Source organism: Oryza glaberrima, chromosome 12 (assembly GCF_000147395.1).
Source record: "Oryza glaberrima chromosome 12, OglaRS2, whole genome shotgun sequence".
Taxonomy (NCBI): domain Eukaryota; kingdom Viridiplantae; phylum Streptophyta; class Magnoliopsida; order Poales; family Poaceae; genus Oryza; species Oryza glaberrima.
Genome location: NC_068337.1, coordinates 1,385,411 through 1,407,866, shown reverse-complemented (window position 1 = coordinate 1,407,866; position 22,456 = coordinate 1,385,411). Strand labels below are relative to the sequence as shown.

The window sequence follows — 22,456 nt, the reverse complement described above, 5'->3', positions numbered from 1 at the left end:
GCGTGTTTTGTTGGGAAAATTGAAGATACGCTACTCCCCAGGAACCTTTTTCAGGAAATCACTCCTTTAGCTTGACTTTGCTAAAATGGATTGTTTGCATGATACTAAAAAATACATGAATCTTTGGTGTAGAATCGCATTGATGAATAAATCTATTTTTTTTCATCTGTTTATAGAACCATATCTTACAGATGAGAGCGTGGCATTCTTCGACTGTTATTCTGTTAAACAAATAAAAAAAATTAAATATGTACTGAACATAGGGTCAAACATTTGACAACTAGCCAACACACAGGAATATCATTATTTTCAAAATCACTTCAAAGTTGACCAAGACACCTTCAGCAGTACACGGGCGCCACCAAGCTTAAGCTCTTTCATGTCATATCCATGTCTTCTAGCTTTGAATGGACAATATTCATAGACACGATACGAGCCATCTCCCTGATCAACCTTGAAGACCAATGGACAGTATTCAGGGATATCATAATCCGAGCCATCCCTATGAACAGCCTTGAAGATTAAAAACAAAGGTGTATTCTCCACCACAGCAACTACAAACCTATTCAGGTCACATGGCTTGGAAATGACACCATCGAAGAGCCGAATCTTTTCAGGAATTTGACCAATATAGGAATATAAAGATAAGCTGAAGCCATTGTCATGCACTTGTGATATGCTAACTTGTATTGTGGCCTCCACTGCTTCGTGGAAAAGGGCTCGACTAATGTCGACCGCACCACAATCACCCTCAATCCGTTGCGTAAACACTCTAGATCACATTTAGATTTGTACTAGGTCTTAAATCTCCCATGTGTGCAATTCGTTGTGCGTGCAATCATGCAAATGTATCATTGTCTGTTGCTTAAGTTGCTTCCCCCATTCCCAACTTCTTTAGTCATCTCATATATCCAATGTTTGTTCACATTGACTAATGTTTTCTCGGTTTGGAGATTTCTGAGGATTTGAGAGGTCAACGCATTGCTTTCTCTTAGTGTTTTTGTTTGCTCTTTGTCATTTTGAAGGTCTGCTCATGTTTGACAGAGAGGGCACAAGAATAGGTCACTGTCACTTTCATTGGAAGTTTAGAGAGATGGAATGGTGTAGGAGAAATGGATGTTTCTCCTAATTCATAATTTCTTACTGTGCTTATACTCCAAATTTACAGTCCATAGTATTTGTAACTTGTATTTACTTAACTACAAATTCATCATGCCTAATGAATTGTAAGAGGCCAAAATTTTGGATTTATCTTCTTTTGCGCAATGCGAGTAATGCGAATACTTGTCCTTTTTGATCGCTTGCAGACTGTTTTTGTTTTTGAAGAAAGGCAGACTGTTATTGTTATGTGTATGTATTGCAGTCCATCTCTGTCTCTTTGATTAATACTGAGGAAAGTTCACTAATCTCCATGTCGGTTGATTACTTATCAAACTAACTAGGTTGTTAATACATGGTTTTGTACTTTGCAGGAGCAGCAATGTGATACAGTGGAACATCAGTTGCAGTTCCTCGGCCTCACTGTGAAGAAACAATCCCTGCATGAGTCTCCGACGACGACGACAACGAGGACAAGAGGAAAGAGCGTAATGAGTCACCGCGACGCAACTCTGTTCAGCTCCGATGTCGCGAGCCTTGCTGCCCCAAACTTCCTATTAGATGGCGTGATTAACTTTGTGATGGCGCACATGACAACCAAGTTGGGTGATGAGAGCCTTCTCCTGGTGTCGCCATCCGTGGCTTCTCTGCTGGCGAACTTGCAAGACTATGAGCCTGAGGCTGTCGCTGATACAGCCCAGGCACTGTTACTGGCATCTCGCAGGATGGTGTTATTCCCGGTGAACAACAGCGAGAGGTTGGACAATGTTAGGAAGCGTAAGACGAACAAACGATAAAAAATAATAGATCAGTCACAGAAGACACGAGATTTAACGTGGAAAACCCTCCCAAAACAGGAGAGAAAAACCCACGGGCGCCAGCCAGCAAAATATCTTCACTATATCTGAGGTGAGGTTACGTCGCCGCACGGCGGCTTACAAGAGGTATATATATGGTGGAACCCTAAAAAAGATGATGATCCGTACCAAGCCTACCGGCGACGGGCCTCCGCTCCACTACAGCAGAAGCTGGCTTTTATTAAGTGCAAATGAATTTGGATCACAGCTCAGCCGACGATGGGTCACACTGGAGTCTTCTTGTGCTGGACAACATCACCGGTCGCTTCGTCCACCACGACAGTATGGACGGCGGCAACCCGCCTCGCCGACGCGCTCCGGCCGCTGCTCCCGGCGCCACCGCAGGGACCGCCCATCTCAGGCCCGACACCGCAGCAGAGCAATGGGTACGATTGCGGCGTCTACCTGTTGGCAGTTGCCCTGGCCATCTGCCGGTGGTGGAAGAAGCATCCAAGGACAGAAGAAGCGGCGCCCTGCTGGTTTGAGTCGGTGATGGATGAAGTAAGTGCTGAGAGCGTCGCAGCCATGAGACTCAACTTGGCCCAAGAGATCAACTTGGAGCTCATTAAGCAAGGAGACACAACCTCCTCCTCCTCCTCCTCGTCTTGGCCTAGCAGCAGCAGCAGACAGTAAACTGATTAGATAGCGCTATCTCATTCATTACACAGTTCCTCTCTGACTTAGCCTTGCTAGAATCTCTTAGCTGGTTCAGTAAACTGAGCTGAACTAGTAACTCCAGTCTCTGTCCCTGTCAGTTTTTATTGTCTGGCAGATTGGCATTGGCAATCCCTCACCACTTTACTATTTCAGTAAACATAAGATGATTGGATGTCTGTTGCCTGTTAGTAAACCGCTGGACAGGAGTTGCAGCTTCTGCGGTTTGCTTCTTCAACGGTTGTCCTGGCAGTAATTCAGTAATCAAGCAATGCTTTCAAAAATTCCTTTTTTTTTTCTTTTCTACACCCCCTCATGCTCATTATCTGCTTGCTGTAATGCTATTGGTGGTCTCATTTTTGTAATGTTGTTGGTGGACTCATTTTTGTTTTAGGTAACATGCGAAAGGTTCACACGTCTTTGTATTAAGGAGTAGAACTTGTTTAGTTACAAGATGCCAAACTGTTCAGACTTCAGACACTTGGCCGACCAAAATACTAAGAGGAAAAAAATATCATTACAAACAGATGGGAAAAAAAGTTTTATTCATCAATGCGATTCTACACCGAAGATTCATCTATTATTTGTTAATATCATGCAAACGATCCATTTTAGCAAAGTCAAGCTAAAGGAGTGACGTCCTGAAAATGATTCCAGGGGAGTAGCATATCTTCAATTTTCCCAACAAAACGCGCCCCAGAAGCAGATTAGTATACCTAACATAAACATCACTATTTCACATGCAGACACAATGACGGAACAAATTAATGGATGATCCATTTTCTCTTCAGCACTCTTGCAAGAGTTTATATTGTGTAAGTCAGGGGCGAAGCCAGGATAAATGGTCGACGGGGTCAATACTAATTTAGTGTATGATACATTGTTAGATCTTCTAAAATAGCGGGGGGGGGGGGGGGGGGGGGGTTTCAAGAATCGCTCCATAATACTTTGCTTGCCTATTTTATCTCTACTACATAAAAACAGAATTTATTATCCACCCTGAAAGAAAAAAAACTGGGAAAAACCAGACCCAACAGAAAACTAAATAACGGGGAAAGTAATTTCATCCCTCGAGGGATATCCCTCGTTTCGTTCATCTCATCTAAATAGCTAGATTAATACGAAATATATCACTCCACAAATATGCAAGTTAAAATTTAACTTCTACAAATTGAAACAAAAATAACAAATATAAATGCGAATGTACGATAACTATTTTCAGTTTATTTTTTTTGTTGTAACTTGTAGAAGTCAAATTTGATTTTGCATGTTTGTAGAGTGATATATTTCTTATCAACCTATGTTGTCAATTTTTTTATAACTATTTAGATGACATGCAAACAATAAGGGGATATCCCCTTGAGGATGAAAATCCATATATTAAATAATGCTACGAGCAACCATTGGCCCATAGGAGATTGTTGCAACGCACGGACATGTCTATAAATTATACTACCTCCGTTTTAGGGTATAAGACTTTCTAGCATTGCCCATATTTATATAGATATTAATGAATCTACATATTATGCATAGATTCATTAATATCTATATGAATGTGGTCAATTGTAGAAAGACTTATAACCTGAAACGGAGAAATTATTAAAAACGGACATAATTAATATGTAAACAAAGTAGACATTAAATGCACAAATACTCACTGCTAAGATTACCAAAATGTATATTGGGCCTTTGGGCTGACGTATAATCATTAGCGCTAGCTAATTCCTATTTGTTGCTTGCTAATCTCAAACGTGTCGTTTCAAGTTGCTAATTAATCAGGCTATAACAAATCATGGTTACCGGGGTTTAGTGTTTTTATCGACCAGGGTCATACACGGTAAAATTAAGTGGAGTAAGAAACGTACACAAGAAATCGTCGGGGTCAGTGGACCCCGATAGATGGCTATAGCTTCGCCCCTGGTGTAAGTTAAACATTAGAAACATACACAAAGGAGAATTTCTTATTTGTTTTCCACAAGAGTTGCATCCAAAACATTTGGTAAATTCAGGTAGCAATACCAAATTTAATCTGCATTAATATGCAATAAATAAGAACGTTGCTTTCTTACAGATAAGAGTGTGGCATCCTTCACCTGTCGAACTTCTACAACAAATAAAAAACATAAATATGTACTCAACATAAGGCCCAAACATTTGCCTACTAGTCAATACACAGAAATATCGCTATTTCTGCTTAGCATAGATTATGTATACCCCAGGAATATTCAAAATCACTTCAAAGTTGACCAAGACACCTTCAACAGTACACGGGCGCCACCAAGTTTAAGCTCTTTCATGTCATATCCATGTCTTCTAGCTTTGAATGCACAATATTCAGAGACACGATACGAGCCATCCCCCTGATCAACCTTGAAGACCAATGGACAGTATTTAGGGATATCATAATCCGAGCCATCCCTATGAACAGCCCTGAAGATTAAAAACAAAGGTGTATTCTCCACCACAGCAACTACAAACCTATTCAGGTCACACTAGAAAATACCCGCGGCTTTGCCGCGCGCAACGGTAGATGGGCCAGCTCAAATTGAGCATATTGAATGTATGTATATACCTTAACATCTTAGCTGGGATGCTAGCCAGTGATGCTATCTCATTCAACACTTATAAATACATCAACATGTTGTCAGCAAATTTATATATGCACAGATACTGAAATAATTAAGCTGCTCTTATAGTCTATGGGAACTGAACGTTAGACATTGTGGATCACATGACATCCATATTTGTTGAAATGTTCTTTTTTTAGAGGAATTTGCAAATATATCTTAGGACTTCTATTAGTCAAGTCTATCACATAGAATGTCTATTACATAGGCATAGATAGTTCAGGAGATTAAATGATCAGAGCTTTTGATAATGCTCCATTTCATTTTTCCAGGATGGATGAGTCTAGGTACTGAACGCTGCTTTTGTCCATGCATGCATATGCCAAAAGTTAATGCTGTCTATATAATTCATATAGCAAAAGATAGCTTTAAACAGAGAAGTTATCAAGCAGAACGCTTCTTTTTCCCCTTTGTTTGAATTAAATGATGACGATCCATGTCTTCATCATCACTTTCCTGCAATTATAATGGCAGAGTGAGTAGAAAGGAACTTTTTTTTTATTTCTTATCTAGGTAAATAAGTAGAAGTTATAGTTATTGAAATTAAAATACTCTAATCTGTGATCCTAAAGTTGCATACATGCATATATATAAGTTGATCGTAGTGTCTATAGGCATTTTTTAAGACCAAGAGAAAACAAATACTTATTTTCATGAATGGAAAAGAAGAACAAATGTGACCACTTAAGCCACTAGTAATGAATTGCAGATCATTTCATAGAAATTGTCTGTCGCCATGCCAACTCGATAAAACCACAACCCAGTCATTCTCATCCTCATCCATCGGATTCATCTGAGCAATCCTGCGTCCATTTTGGGAACAAAATATATCCGATCCTGGTATAGAGCGCACGTCATATCGATATAGGTGTTGTATTTATGGGCTGTTTTGGTTATAGTTTGGGCTATAATAATAACTTATTTTTTTAAATTATATGAAGCTTGGAACAAAGCAAGATATTTCAGACAGTCCAATAATAAATTTGAGATGATGGAGCATATACGACATCAAACTTCTGTAGTTTTTATCAAGTTAATTCAAACTTCTCTACCTAAGTCTATTTTAGATGAGCTAAGAATAGTAATATGAAAAGGAATTGAGCCTTGATATGTGTCGACGAAAAGGAAAATTGTCTATTCAAGCATACCGTACCAGTCTTACATAATTTAATATTAATATAAATAAATATTTGAAACAGGGGAACAAAATTTAGCTATTGGCAGTCCAAATTATAGAATCTTGAAATTTGTGAATTGCCTTATACAAGGTGCATGCTTTTGAGATGGTACTTTCTAAAAAGAATCCTTAAATTATGAGGCATAGCCTAGTAACACTTTGAACTGTGCACTGCAACTTCCATCTATGCGCAAACACAAATCTTACTGCTGTATTTTATTTTAAGAGATGTGCTATTATAATACCAGTACAGTAGAGAAGCAAAGAGCATTGGAAATGATATATGCAGTTCTATACCTGATTATCGCTGTTTGGATCTTCATAGGGTCTTTTGCTTGATATGTTGGTTGTATCAAAATGATATGGCTCAACTTCCATACTCTGAATATCTTGATGTGACCCGATTTGTGAAGATGAACTCTACATTAAAAAAAGTATTAAATATTATGCAATACTAACAGTAATATGTAAAAGATATAGTGATAGTTTTTACCTCATGCTCTGTTTTCTTGGATAATATAGGCACCAATGGAGGTAGACTTTCTATTTCTAGAGTTGATATTGAAGTGATTGGAAGATTTTCAACTGCCTTGAAGTTTTCGCTGAATGGTTGCTTCCCAAATCTTTCTTTGATTGCGAGTACTTCAAATGAAGGTTCGTCAGTATTGATAGTTATATTTGGTAAAACCTTCACTATGAATGTGAACCTATGCCCGATGCATGCTTTTATTTCTGGAGGTGTTTCATTGATGTTATACTGCTTCTTCATAGTTTCTGCACTCCTACCAATAAGCTCGGCACCTTTCTTTTCAAAGAACATAAGTTGAAGGCTAGCTGTCCCATCATTTGCAATAAAGGATATTTTATACCTGTGAAAGTGAGATATATTTGAAAATCTTATTCCTGAATAATTGCATTTGTTAGAATAACTAGTAATGTAGGATTCTACTTACTTGTAGTCGTACTGCCTGCATGGACACTTTTCTTTCTTGCATTTTAATATACTTCCATCCAATATCATCTTGCTGCTGCATATTTTGCAAGCTTGATAGCACCAACCTTTCTTTTCTTCAATTCCAATTAAAGTAACAGTGCATTGGTATTTATTATCTTGTATAGAAGTATAGACAGAGAATAATAAGGTGCAGTTTTATTTAAAAAAATGTAACAGCATGTTTGTTTAGATAAGACTAACCTTGTGAATGAAAGGATCAATTTCCTTTAATTGTGCAAGCGTCTTCTCTTCAATATTTTGATGCATATCATCACTTGGCAGGTACAGTTTTTGAATGGGCTCAGCATGCAGTGGAAGGCTATATATGTAAGATATTAGAAATAGGAAATTTGGAAAAGTAAAACAGATATATGACATGTATACTGTATTTACCTTTTCTGAAACATCTTGATTTCAGGGATGTCGTTTTCATTGATATACCAGCGACAAGCGGCTGTTCCACTTAAAAATTCATATCTTTGTTTAAGGATTTTCATTGAAGTACCAACAAATATTGCTATTATATGGTTATTTTGACCAACTTCTAGTATTGTCTCTCCATCAAACTCAGTTGCTCTTTTCCCTGCCAGTGAGAGGTCAACAACATTTCCCCTTGCAAAAACAATAGAACAATATGACGGTAATTCGTTATTAGAGATTCCCTTGACTAAAATAATAGATATACGGACTATTTGTATTAGATACAAGCATATCAGATATTATAATGTTTCTAAGTGATAAGAAGTGCTACATTGGTTTAGATTACCTTAAATCTTGAAGTTTCACTATTCTTTTCATCCTGAAATCTAATGAACTTGTATATATCATCGCTTCATTCGAAACAGCAATAATTTTTCCAATAACATCTGCAGAGAAAGGGAGAAAATATTTTGTTAAAATATTATCTATGTAATATTATAGTATTGTGCAAAGGAAATTAGTACCTAGAAAACGATCGGTCCTCTTTGTAAACTCATGTAGTTTGTCAAATGGCACCAAGGAAAATGTGTACTTTGGAAACTCCATTGGTTGATCTTTGGCTTCAGCAATACAACTTCTTTTGTTAAATTTGATCATATACTGATTGTCAACAGCTCTAAGCTGGGTTTAGCACGGGTGATTGTTATCTTGCTAATGTAGACAATCTTTCCTTCAGCTAAATATGGCTTCAGTGATGATATAGCATCAGGGGGAATCTCAGCATAGATACTATTGCCCTGCATTGTAGTAATGATTTTAATGCTGTAAAGGTATAACAGTAAGTTTATAACAATAATTAACTTTGCTCTATAATATTACCTTCTGGTCAATTAAAACCAGATCTAAATGTTTGATGTTATCTTCTTCATTATTTCCTCTAAATTCCCACATCCTTGATATTCGAACACATATTATGTAGTCTAATGGCCCTGGACGAAGATCTGCAACTGGAGTAATACTCATCTGCAAATAAAATTAATGGAAAACATCAATAATATACATGTGATAAATTCAAGAAGTAAATGTACTTATAATTTCTTTGTATACTATATTTTTTGTCTTTTTTCCGCATGTTCCATTTTCATCTTCTATTAAAATTTTTAAGCCTTTTCTGTTACTAACTCGCGAAACAGCAACATACAATTGACCATGTGTAAATACTGGTTTTTTAAGATATAAACCAACATTACATAGAGTTTGTCCCTGGCTTTTATTTATAGTCATAGAATAACACACTTTAATAGGGAATTGTCGTCGACATAGAGTAAATGGCCATTGGTTTCCTCGAGTTGTTAAATTTATTCTTGGTATATATGCTATTTCCCCGATATGAGTTCCTGTTATTATCATAGCTTCTATAACATTGTTTCCTAAATTTGTTATTATCAATCTTGTTCCATTACATAATCCTAAATTTTGGTTTAGATTTCTTAATAACATTATAGGAACTCCAACTTTGAGCTTCAGTATATGGGTTGGAAAATTATTTGCATTCAAGGAATTTAAATATTCAACAGGATATAATATGTCAGCATCATTGGCTATATCAGTACATTGAGATATTGTGTCGGCACTAAAGTATTCTCTGTCCGGATTTGGTACTAAAGTAAGTATGTAGTTATTAACTTCATCTACAATCTCATTGGTTGTAGCTAGAATTGCTCTATCTTTTAAATATTTAGGATTACAGAAATTGCTCTTGAAATCTGGATATGTAAATTTGACTAATTCTTCTAATTTGCTTTCCCCTGAATTTATTAATAAATCATCTGGTATTTGTATAATAGTTGTATCCGGATCTTCATATTTTCATATTCAGTAATACTTTCTTTAGTATGTGTATTACCATTTCCTATATCTAAAATCCAATTACTGAAGTCTTTGACTTCCTCGTACTCTAAACTATCAGATTTCATAGTTTGTAAGCGCATATTTTGTGTAACACCCTGAAAATTCGACCGACAAAAATCTAAACTCTAAAAATACGGATTTTCAAAAACTTTTTAAATTAATTGCATCATGCCGATCTTATTCGCCTATTTTATTTGGATTTGATCTCGAAGTTTATTAATCGTGAGTAAAGAATAGTTAATTAGGAATAAACCTTAAAAAAACAAATTGGTAAAATAAATATAAATTAAAATAAAGATTAGGTGTGGATAGGAATAAATAAAATATTATCGCGACCATATTTGGATCAATTAAATTTAAATACGATGGAATAAGAATTAACCCTAATTAAAAATTCAAATAAATTATATAAAAATAAAATATGAGTAATATTAATCTAGGGTGGATTCATTAGTTAAAATAACACAAATATTGATTAAACTTCCTATATGCAAAAATTAGGAATTGTGGAATCAAATTTATATGGGAAATACACTAAAATCGGGATAAATAGGAAAAGTCACTATTCATTACCCCCTAGGTGTTCGATCGCGTCCCTAGCCCTAACCCCTCCCCTGCCGCTCGCGCTGCTCGCCCGCGCGCTACTCGCCCGCCGCGCCGCCGTCGCCATCGTCACCGCCGCGTCGCTGTCGGCCTCGAGCTCCGTGCCGCCGCCTCGCGCCTTGAGCCGCCGCACGCCGTCGCCATCGTCGCCTGCCGCCGCGCGCCGTCACCATCACCGCATATCGCCGTCGCCATCCCATCGCCGTTGCCGCGCCGTCGCCGTCGCGTCCCGCCTCGCGCCGCGCGTGCGTCCCATCGCCGCCTCGCACCGCACGCCACCCCTGCCGCGCCGTCCCGTCGCCTCGCGCCGCGCGCCCGCCGCCCCGCGCCCCGCGCCGCTGCCACATGCCGTGCTGCCTCGCGCCCCGAGCCGCCCGCCCGTTCCATCGCCGCTCGCCCGTCGTCTCGCCCCGTCGCCGTCGCGCCGCGCTGCCGTCGTGTCGCCGCCCGTCGCGTCCCGCCCCGAGCCGCGCGCCGCCGCTGTCGCCACCGCCGTCGACGTCCCGTCGCCGCGCGTTCCGTCGCCGCCTCGCGCCCCGCGCCGCCGCGCCGCCGTCGCGTCGCCCCTTCCCTTCTCTTTCTTTCCCCTCCTCTCCCCTATAAAACTCCACCCTCTCCCCATTTTTCCCACTCCATCTCCCCCTTCCTCTCCCTTTTCCCCTTCTCCACACGCCGCCGTTGTCGTGCCGCCGCGCCGCCACCTTCGCAGCCGCCGCGCCGTCGCCCCGGAGCAGCCGCGCCGTGCGTCGCCGCCTTGCGCCGCCGTCGCCGACGCGCCGCCCTCGCGCCGCCGCACCGTCGCCTTCGTGCCGCCGCGCCGTGTGCCGTCGTCGCGCCGCTGTCGCCGCTACCGCCGTCGGTAAGCCGCCGCCTCCTCCCCTTGCTCGGTCGCCGTCGCCGCCCCGGGTAGCAGGGAGTCGAGAGAGAGAGAGAGAGGGGCAGGGAGGAGCCGGGAGGAGGAAGAAGAAAAGAAAAGAAGGAAGAGAAAAAGAAAGGAAAAGAAAAGGAAAAGAAAAAAAGGGGGAAAAGAGAAGGAAATAAGTAGGAAAAATTAGGAGAAATTTAGGACACTTAAAAATATTAGAATTTAAGTATAGGATTAACGAAAATATAGTATTTGCAAAATAATGCTATAATCATAGATGTATTTAAAAACTAAACAATTAGGTGAATTATATAGATTATTGTAGATTGTTTTTAATGATCTCTACAAATGATCAATTCGCGGTAGTAATTTAGATATAATTAATTAGATGAATTCTTATAGGCTATTATAAATTATATTTGGGTAATCTCTATAAGAAATCGATTCACGATAGAAATTCGGATTTAATCACTAGGAATTTTAGACGTATATTTAATCATTTAGTCATAGACTAAATTAAATCGTATAATATTATAAGATAATTTTAGGATTCCGTCCGATGTTTAGCTCGCAATAGAAATTTCTAACCAAATATATGAATATAATACTCGGGTAGATTCAATCAAAAACTTATGCTAACCAAATATTTACACCCGCAAAATAGCTTAGGATATATAAATCGAAATTGGGTTTGCCCTAGTCCGCGAATAGTAAAGTTAATATAAAAGAATCGACTTTCGCGTTCGACTTCCATTTGGATTTATTTGGGATTTTTATTTGAATTCTAACCGAATTCAAATCAATTTTCGCACGTAACTATAGAGCCCGAGGGAGCTGCGGATCCAAGTGAAGGCCAAGACCCGCAAGACTTTGAGCAAGGCAAGTCATCACTATTCTTTGAACATGTTGATCCCAATTGCGAAATTATTTTGTTTACAAATAAAATTGCATGCAATGATGAACATCCTACTTGTGATTATGCCATGCCTTGATTATTGTTTACCCCTTATTCCTTCGTAACCATGTTTACGTATGAGTCCCTAGTCAATTATGACAATTGCTTAGAAATGCTATTCTAGAATTATGCATACTCATATTTATCAAATGCTATATGCTTGGGCAATTACCTTTGGGAAGGTAATTGAGATGCGGCATGTGGAGACATGAGCGCCACATTGCCATGATATTGATAACATGATTTGTGAAAGGAAAAAAAAAAACTAAACAACTATTTTCGACTGGGGCGGACGGAGGATTTGGGTGGTATCTGGAAAAGGCTAGTACCGTCCCCGGTCAATTAAGGACCGAGCCATGAAGTTAAGCATGAAACGACCCCCGTACAACTGTACTTCTCGAATGGGTATAGACCTAGCGGATTAGATAGCCGAGCGGAGGCAGTATCCCTGCATAGATGGTTCACCCCTGAGTGAGGCAGGTGCGCTACGATGGGACAGCCGTTGAGGTAGGGCCGAGAGGCGTGCCCTACATCGGTGTCGCCATTGGTAGGACTGCCAAGAGTGTGTGAGAGAGAGAACTTAATTTGAACTATAATTTAATATGTGTGTGAGACTTCTCTTTCCCGGGAGCGCCAGAACTCCTCTCACTGCTAGAAACATGGACACCTAGAGTGCATGAGGATTTAAGTTCATGGAGCGGGTACTGCCAATGCGAGGTTATCGAAAAGCTTTGCCGTGACGCGTCTCATGTGTTGGGACGAGGCTCATGTGTTGGGCAGTCGCGGAGTGCGGGTAAAGTGTACATCCACTGCAGTGTGAGTAAACCAAATCTATTCGAATAGCCGTGCTCGCGGTTATTGAGCACCGGGACATGTATTACACTTGGCTAGACTCTAAATTCTTAACTTGTGTGGGATGGGATATTGCATGATGATTTTTATGCTGATGGAGCCACTTCCTGAGAGGTGGGAATGTGGACGTCCTCAGAAAACCATAACGACTCGATGGCGGGAAGCTATCCTTGGGATCACAATGGATGGTGGACAGAACCGTCATTGTTTAATATGAACACTGGTACTAAAATTTGATTAGTCTGTGCTAGGTCTTAGGCTTGCGAAAAGAATTACAAAACTGGCTTTGCGCAAAGGAACCATAGCTATCCTTTGAATACCCCTATCATGTGCATTTCTTGCTGTGGTGGCTTGCTGAGTACGGTTGGTACTCACCCTTGCAAATATAAAATTAATCAGAAGCGGGAGATGAAGCTTCGGAGGATCCCTATGCCTACTACCAGGAGGGAGAAGAAGACGATGGCGCTCAGTAGGTCTTAGTTACGGTCGTTGCCTGTGGCAATGGCATGCCGCTGCCTGAATTCCGCTGCCTCATCTATTTCTGCTTTTGGATGTATTCCGGACCGCTCGGTTCGATGATTTAAGAGAATGCCTGCGGGCTTATGATGTAATAATTAGCACTAGACTCTCGTGTATGTGCTTTTGGTATTTCAGCTATGAACTCGTGTGTACCAGACTACTTGATCCAGGGAAATGGTACTGTTTACACGAATGATTCCTGTTATAGAAACGGGGGTCCACATTTTGAAATAAATATATTTTTTTGACATATCCCCAAAGATATGACCTAACAATCGATGCATTAATAATTTCTGCTTTTGATGCATTTTCAATAACTGGCAAGATTTGTTTAGGGTCTCCTCCTAGTACGACAACCTTTCCTCCAAATGGTTTATCCATAGCATCAATATATTTTTCTGATAGTATATCTCTTAGTGATCTATCAAGAGCTTCAAAACAATGGCGATTTGTCATTAATGCTTCATCCCATATTATAAGAGAAGTTTCAATTAGTAGTTCAGCTAATTTGGTTCCACGTTTAATGTCGCATAGTGATAATTCATCTATATCAATTGGGATTTTGAATCTTGAATGGGCTGTTCGACCATTTGGAAGCAGTAATGATGCTACTCCAGATGATGCTACTGTTAGAACAATTTTTTTTCGAGCTCTTAGAAATGATACAATAGTATGCCATAAAAATGTTTTACCAGTTCCTCCGTGGCCACATAAAAAGAAAAAATTACTCTCATTATTCAGTACGCTATTAACTATAAGATGGAATGCCTTTTGTTGGTCAATATTTAATTTTGAGTACAATTTATTAGCTTCTTCCTCTAAATAGGTTGCATTATAGTTTAATTCATCTTGAATTAGGCTATTTGTTGGATCTAATTTGTATCTTTCTGTCATTCGAGGAAGATTAAATTTATCTATACTTATACCATTTTTAGATAATAAATTTTCTAAATCTTCAAGCAAAATATCTTTTAAATCTATATCAGTTAGATCATATTTAATTGGATGATATTTTGATATTAGTTGAAATTTTATATCATCTACCATTTTTACCCAATTATTTTCAAAAAATTTCATTTCATCTTCCAAGCTACAATATAACAACATGATTATAAATAAAGAACGTAGTTGCGAGGATGTAGCCCAACTTGCCGCTTCATCAAATGTTTTATACCATTCATTATCATCAACTAATAATCCACGTGCTGCACAGGCTTCTTTGAAAGTTTTATATGTAATACTATTGTATGTCCTAATATCTTCATAGTTTTTTGCTCCTTTAACTATCATTAATAACATACGTAGGTAAAAACGTTCTCCTTCAGTTGGTTTAACGTAATATAAATGACCTATTTTAAAACCATATTGCCGTTTGATCCATTTTTTTTCTGTTTTATCCCATCTCCATTGTTGTGGAAATTCACAATATGTTAAGTTTCTTGCTTCATCATATAATTGATTTGCTACAAACCATTCCGTAAGCATAGTCTTTTGATTGTTTGGGTTTTTGATATATTTTTGTAGATCTGTATCTTTAGTTATCTTGACAATATTCATTAAGGAAAGATGAACAGGCATTCTTTCAACCGGTGGCCAGTGATAATGTATTTCATATCCTAATAATCTCCACAATGCAGATTGATCACAAATGTATCTACATTCTAAGTATTCTTCTATTTCATCTATTTCTTCATTTTGTTGATTTTCAAGTTGATTTATTCCTTGCTTAATACGTTGGAAAATTATTTTAGCTGTATCTAACCCTTTATTAACATATTTACATAAATATTTTAGTAATCTACTTTGATTGACAAATTCAACGTTTATATGGGCTTGAAATCTTTTTAGCAGTAATAGATTATGTGGAACAACCCACTTATTGTCCAAGTTATGGTTATCTCTACGTATGTATATATTAGTATCTCTACGTCTATATTGCACAAATCCATTTTCAGTAAAGTTAGTCTGATCATTAAATTCTTTAGGGTAAAACTTTGAACATTTGCCTTTTTTTCATGCATGGACAATTTTCATTTTTTTCTCCACATGGTCCATGCATCATATGCTCTGATATGAGGACATATCCTAGAGGATCTTCTCTAGGGTCTGGTATTTCTGCTGATATCCATTTATCTATCATTTCGATTGTTATTTCACTTGACTTTTTGTCTAACCAGACTAAAATATGTACGTGTGGTAACCCTCTTTTTTGGAACTCTATTGAATATAATATGGCTTTTATAGGTCCAAATATTGATCCTGATTGTATATCTTCTAATAATTGTTCTAGCTTTATATGAAATACTCGTACTATAATATCAGGTCTATCATTTGGTTGTTCGTTTTCTGATATTTGCATAATAATCTCAGGCCATCTAGGATTACATGTAAATGTTATAAATAAATGTGGAGGCCCATATACACGACATATTGCTATACCATCATAATAGTTTTGCATTGTATATCGTTTAGAGCCAACATGGCTTGATGGTAATAATATTCTTTTTCCTATTTGATTTCCTTCTGTTAGACCTTTTTGTACAGCATCGAATATTCCTTGTAAATGTTCTACTCTTATTTTATTTTGATTTCTAGCAATAAACATTAGTCTATCTTCATCTTCCATGGCACGTGCATCAACAATGGCTTGTTTTGATAATCTACCATAACATAAATACGGGTTTGGTTGATTTGGTCGATAATGCATATGATATTTATAATATTCATGTATTGTAACGGTTGATCTCACTTTGTTTTTCTGTTTGGTTGTACTATTATTATAATATGGAATGCCAAGTTGAAATCCTCTTTCTCCATAAGGAAATAATAGAGGGTACTGTAGAGCCATGTATGCTGGATGAAATATTGATATGCGCTGTAATCGTTCATTTTTATTTTGAATAATTATATCTCTTCTATGATTTTCTAGACTTAATTCTCCAACTATTAAAATTGCTAATTCTTCTGCATGTGGCATTTCAAACTGTATTGGATCGCCTTTACCTGCCCCTATGATTCGAATACTAAAATCAACACCTTTATGTTCTTCAAATAGGTCTCGAGCATAGCGAAATGTTTTTACTAATGGATTATATTCATCAAGCATCTTTTTTAGTTCGTTAGCTATGTAAGGATTAATATCTATATTTTCTATTTCTTCTTTACTTAATGCTCGTATTCTATTTTCTATTTCATTTTTTGTATCAAAAACATATAATTCTGCGAATTTTGGAATTTTATCAGGTTTAGGTAGGAGACATCCAATTCTATGATGTATTTGTCCATTTACACGAAACACATATGGCCCATCACCATTATTTATATTTTTATCTATTGTACCGCCCATTGAAGTAAACGCAAATAAGCTATTATATTGTCTAATCTTTTGCATAAAATGTTTTGATAGAATATCTTTGTTACTTAGTAATCTAGCAAGTGTTGGTGGTGGATTTTTGAATGGTGGTATTTTAATCTTACCATTTTTACAGCAGTTTGAATATATGATTTCACTTTTCCTTTTTTTCGTTTCCCTTTTATTTCTTTCTAAAAACCAAAATATAGCATCGCAATGTTTACATTTATACTCGGGCATACCTATATATGATATATTATCATATGATTGTTTTAGATATTGAATGTATTCTGGGGTAAAGGACACCATACCATGTGAGGATGATAAATATGAGTATCTACGGTCTATCTCTAGGCATTTCTTTTTTGCAATGTTTTGTAAACGCTTTGCACAATACTGTTTTTTTCTTTTATTTTTTATGGCTTTTGGTATTTTTGTTTGTAAATACATACTTTCCTCATAACATGAATCTTCATCTGTATTTTTTCCAGTTTCAAATAAATCAATTTTACCACTATTTGGGATTCTTTTTCTTCATATATCCTATACTTTTTATTATTATCATTTATAGTATTTCTCTCTTCTTCTCTTTTTCTTTTTTTCTCTCTTATTATTTGTAATCTGATATGTCTTCTCTTCTTGCAATCTGATTTGTCATATTTTGTAACATTATTTTCTTGACTGTGCTTTCTTTTTGATGGCATCTTTAATGAACGCTTCACATTATAAGATGAAAATATATCAATCAAAGTCAGAAAAATATGACCAAAAAATTACATATAAATAATAAAAGATATTAGCTAAATTTATACAATATTTATTCATCGAACACTTCGGACTAAAAGATGAAAATATATCAATCAAAGTCAGAAAATTATAGCCACAAAATTACACACGAATAATGAAAGATATAAGTTAACTCAATACAATATTTTATTATTCATTACAAAAAGGATTAAAAGAAAGTACATTCATTGTTTGTACAAATAGGGGAGAACAAATACAGCTATTCTATTGACATAATCTAGTATAATTGTTCGTTATTATTTTTGATTAGTTTCCTATACTAAAATTTAGTGCATTTGTGGAGCTTTTGCAATAGGCTTGTAGAGCTAGTAGTTCTGTATCGCAACGCACCTTGAAGTAGATCAATGAAGCTGATCTGATTAACTGGCATTTATATAAATACTCAACACATCCAACATAATATGATTTTTGTTCATTAGTAAATCCACTACAAGAGATGTATATGTATGTGTATATATATTGCTATGTTATTGTATTTACCTTTTTGTACTTTCCTTGTTCAGTGACTCCTATTTATCGTCTTCTCCTTGTCCTTTATTTTTTTCTCTGCCTGTCAAATAAGCATTTTATTAATATTATTGTTTATTATAAAAAATAACAAAAACAATATAAATCTGAAAGCAAAATCCTTATTCAATCAGATTGAAGGGCTAATTCATGCATATATAAGTTGATTTTCAGCATACATACATACAATTAATTGTAAACGACAGATAATTTGCAATAACTCATGCTATTTGTTAGCAGTGAATAAATAAGTAGTACTCATGTTAAAATTGAAAGATAAATGGCGTGTTTTAGGCTAGGAAAGAGTAAGCATGTACCAGAGCCATTCTTCTTTGATATCAGCGGGCTGCAATTTTGAAATACGAAATATTAAGATCAATTAAAAGACTATAAAACAATACTAGCTTGTTCATTGATTTATAGCAGGTGCAGGCAGCTTTTAAGGTTAGTTACGCAACTATAAATTGAGTTATGTTGCTGTACATGATGAAATCCCAAATTTTAAAGAGATTCGTATTTGAAGTTTATTGATGTTAGGGCCTTAAGAGTGATTTTTTATTAGAAACAATCCAGCAACTTAATTAAAAAATGAATATAATACATATCATACATGGCGCAAAAGTACACACCTTTTAAAGATTAGTATTACAGATTATAGTTTATATACGTATAGAAAATTAGCATTACTTGAAACATATATATGATTTACATATACTTTTAATCTTTATTGTCTTAGAGTCATATGCCCAGGTGGCAACAACAGCAGAGGGCAATAACAGAATGTGCAATTTATATGACGTGTAGCATATAATGCAGAAAACATTTTTTGAAGATAAAATCATACTACGGCACATGAGAAGGAGGCAACAGGAGCATAGGGCAATGACAGAACATGCAATTCCTATGACATGCAGCATAGAGTGCAGAAAATATTTTTTGTTGATAAAATCATAGGATGGCACGTGAGGAGGCTAGACTCGTCGTCGTCGTCGCTGCAGCCACTAGTGAAGACCAATGCGTGGCTGGCAACGAGGACAACTTCCGGCGGCGGGTGGTTGATTGGGCCCGGGTCGTCGCCGCCGACGTGCCGAGCGCAGTGCGGGCAGTGCGTGTGGCGATGCACAACAATGAGCTCTTTAGGCCATGATCGGTCGGCGTCTCACCGTCGGCGGCGGCGCCAGCCATGGCATGCATGTGTATAAGTTAGGAACTATACATGAAATCGATCTGCAGGCTCTATTCATATGTAACATCATGCATGAAACCCATCTGAAATTAAACTACCAAAATTTTTATCATTAGACGCAAACGGAATTGATCGCCAAATCGCATGAACCCGATCAACCCAATTTCAGGGCATCCACCCAAACTGTTGATCAATCTACCGACTGATCTGAAATCGTACGAATCAAAAAAAATCAGGAGATTACCAAGTATTTAGCTTACCTCGAAGTTGATGTCGTGGAGGTGGGGATGGAAGTGGATGCGGATGGTGGATGAACTTAATCAGCGATGGCAGTGGATTGGGATGGCGGCGTCGATGGGAGTGGAGGTAGTGACGGCGATGCACAATGATGGCGGCGATTTTTGGAAGAGAATAGCGAGGGCGATGTTTGCATTTTTTTTGGGGAGAGAAAGATATCGGAAGAGGAAGAGGGCGATTTATTCGGAGGAGAAGAGATGGGGAGCGGAAGAGGCGCGACCTTTCCAGAGAGAAGGCAACCGGCGTTTTTTTTTTTTACTCACGCGTGGGAGTAGATTAGATATACTCCCGCAGGGGAGTATCCCCGAATCCTGCCGCGCCACGTGGCGTTGGCCTCCGGCCGGGAAAGTGCATGGAATTCGTTATTAGAGATGGCTTGGAAATGACACCATCAAAGAGCCGAATCTTTTCAGGAATTTGACCGATAAAGGAACATAAAGATAAGCTGAAGCCATTGACATGCACTTGTGATATGCTAACTTGTATTGTGGCCTCCACTGCTTCATGAAAAAGGGCTCGACTAATGTCGACCGCACCACAATCACCCTCAATCCGTTGCGTAAACACTCTATCGGGAAGCACGAATTCGCTGCAGATAATGGCACCATCGATGAGCTGAAAATCATCGTCTTGTGTCTCTCCGTTCTTGATCTTCATGTCGAACTCGATAAGCACACGAACTTGGTTTCCAATGCCTCTCTTGGGGCCTGACATTGGTATCAATGAATTATCCGAATCAACGCCATTGTCTTGCCCCATGATGAAAGGGTCATCCCTGGTGCGGTTGAAGATGTAGTTGCGTAGCGGGTCCAAATGATCCCGGACAGCAAAAGTATCCATACAAGTGAACTGGGCCATCAACAGCTGCAGTGATATTGGATAGCTTGAGCGAGAATATCTGCATCATGAATTGCACACTGTGCGCCTTGCAAGCCCACATGTGTGGCCGGCAATTGGTTGGGTTTGACAGCATCATTGCCTCCATACGAGCTGAACAGCCATACACGTCAGTGGATGATAATAAGTTAGATTGTTAACCCCAATATTGAAATGAGCAGGAAAGAAACAAATAGATACAAATAAGGTTTAAAACAGCAAACTCCGCACTATCATGGACCCAAAGCAAGATATACCATATCCTAGATGGTGCCTTTAAGAGTTTTTTGAAGTAGTACTTAAGGAATATCTAGTGTTACTTAGAACTAGATTATGTTATGAAAGGTCTAAATTTGACATCAAGCTAGACAGATATGTTATGAAAAAAAGGGTTTAATTTGACATCAGTTCCATAGTACTGAGCATACACAGGAACAAATTAGATTTTTTATTATTATCATTATTTTGCCGTGCTGACCAAAGACCCCTCAGTCCAAATTTCCTTACGATGTACAAATTTACAAGTTTAGAATTCCGACAAGAAGATGTCGAAACTGAATGGAGTATGCCGGAGCGCCCTTCCAAAACCAAAATAAAAGGGATTGCATCTCTATTCTTTAAAGACTCCTGCTTCCTTCTAGATTGCGACCTCTTCTTTGATTGCACCCAAGAGGTTGCCCGCCTCCTGGGGAACAAATTAGGTGACACAGCAATATAGTATAAAATTGAAGTTAAAAGAGCATGAATTGAATAGCATCGATCTGAGGTGCTACCAAGTGAAGCTAAATTGAAAGGGAACTAATTAAGGGCAGATGAGAGGATTGTAGATGACGCAAAGTTAAATTTAAATTGAAAGGGAACTAATTAAGGAGATGAGAAGATGGTAGGTGATGCATGGTGGAGAGGGGAAAAAGCTAGGGTTTGCAAGAAGTTAAAACTTACTTTCTCGGGTATCGGCGACCTTGTAAAACCTGTGCCAAAAATTGTCGCCGCTGTAGATCGATCCATCGCTATGTTTGCTGCACTCGAGGATCAACGCGCGATTCACCCCGTCCTGACTACCTGCTGCTCGCCTCCCATTCTTCTCCGCCTCCGCCTCCGCCTCCGCTTCCGCCTCCACCAGCTCAAGCTCGGACTCTGCCCGCCGCTTCGCCATAAAATCTCCTTGCGATTCAACCCGGCCTCAGCCTCTCTCCCTTCGACTTCGATCTCTCTCGTTAGCTTCATCTTCTCCCTCCTCCACCCTTCGGTTTTATTTTGATTTTCGCGGCAACAAATCCGAAACCGATTCATATTAGTAGTAGATTTGAAATAAAAAAACTATTCTTATCCTCTCAGATAGCAGTAGAAAATAGAGAGAATAGGATATGGGCTGCTTTCTGGGCCTGGATATGGGCCGTACGACCATTTTCCATTGAGGCCCATCTAGGCCCATAAAAGATGAAGTTTCATCCCTAACCTCCGGCCTCCTCCCCCCTTTCTTTTTCTTTTTTTTTTTTTTGATATTCAGGTTCCCAACTTTATTTCACGGTTGGCTCAGTGATGTCACGAGCTACCAGGCGAGTTACAAACTCGGGGAGGGGATCAGTCCATATGCCGAACCAATCCTCTCCCTTTTCTTGTCGGGAGCATATCGGGTGGAAACCAGACCACCTGTCCAAACTTAGAAACTAGTATGAATCAAGGCCACACGATTCTCATCTGATGGCTCCCTTTAGAAGTGGGCTCATTTTGCACTTAAACCCCCCACCATTAGCAAAGGTAAATCATAGTTTTGCAAACCCCCCCTCCAAATCCCACGCTGGCCTACACGATCTGTTCGGCTGCCCTCGTAGTCGTTTCGTCTGCCAGGTCCGACGCCGCCATGGTGGCCTCCGCCGGCGAGTCCGACGCCGCCGC

The 22,456-nt window shown here is 38.5% G+C and overlaps 1 protein-coding gene, 1 long non-coding RNA gene and 1 pseudogene across 2 annotated transcripts; 1 reads left to right on the top strand and 2 right to left on the bottom strand.

The window, feature by feature from the left end:
* Positions 1–86: 86 nt before the first annotated feature.
* LOC127757987 (uncharacterized) lies at positions 87–21,713 on the bottom strand (annotated as a pseudogene).
* Positions 1,590–2,588, top strand: LOC127757989 (NEDD8-specific protease 1-like). Its single transcript, XM_052283582.1, is given in 3 exon segments — positions 1,590–1,875; positions 2,169–2,247; positions 2,249–2,588. Coding segments are annotated over 3 exon segments (705 nt in total).
* On the bottom strand, positions 17,880–19,870 carry LOC127757990 (uncharacterized). The gene is made up of 3 exons (XR_008013569.1): positions 19,645–19,870; positions 18,516–18,544; positions 17,880–18,241 (listed from the first exon to the last, which is right to left on the bottom strand). It is a non-coding gene; the product is annotated as an uncharacterized LOC127757990 (long non-coding RNA).
* Positions 21,714–22,456: the final 743 nt, after the last annotated feature.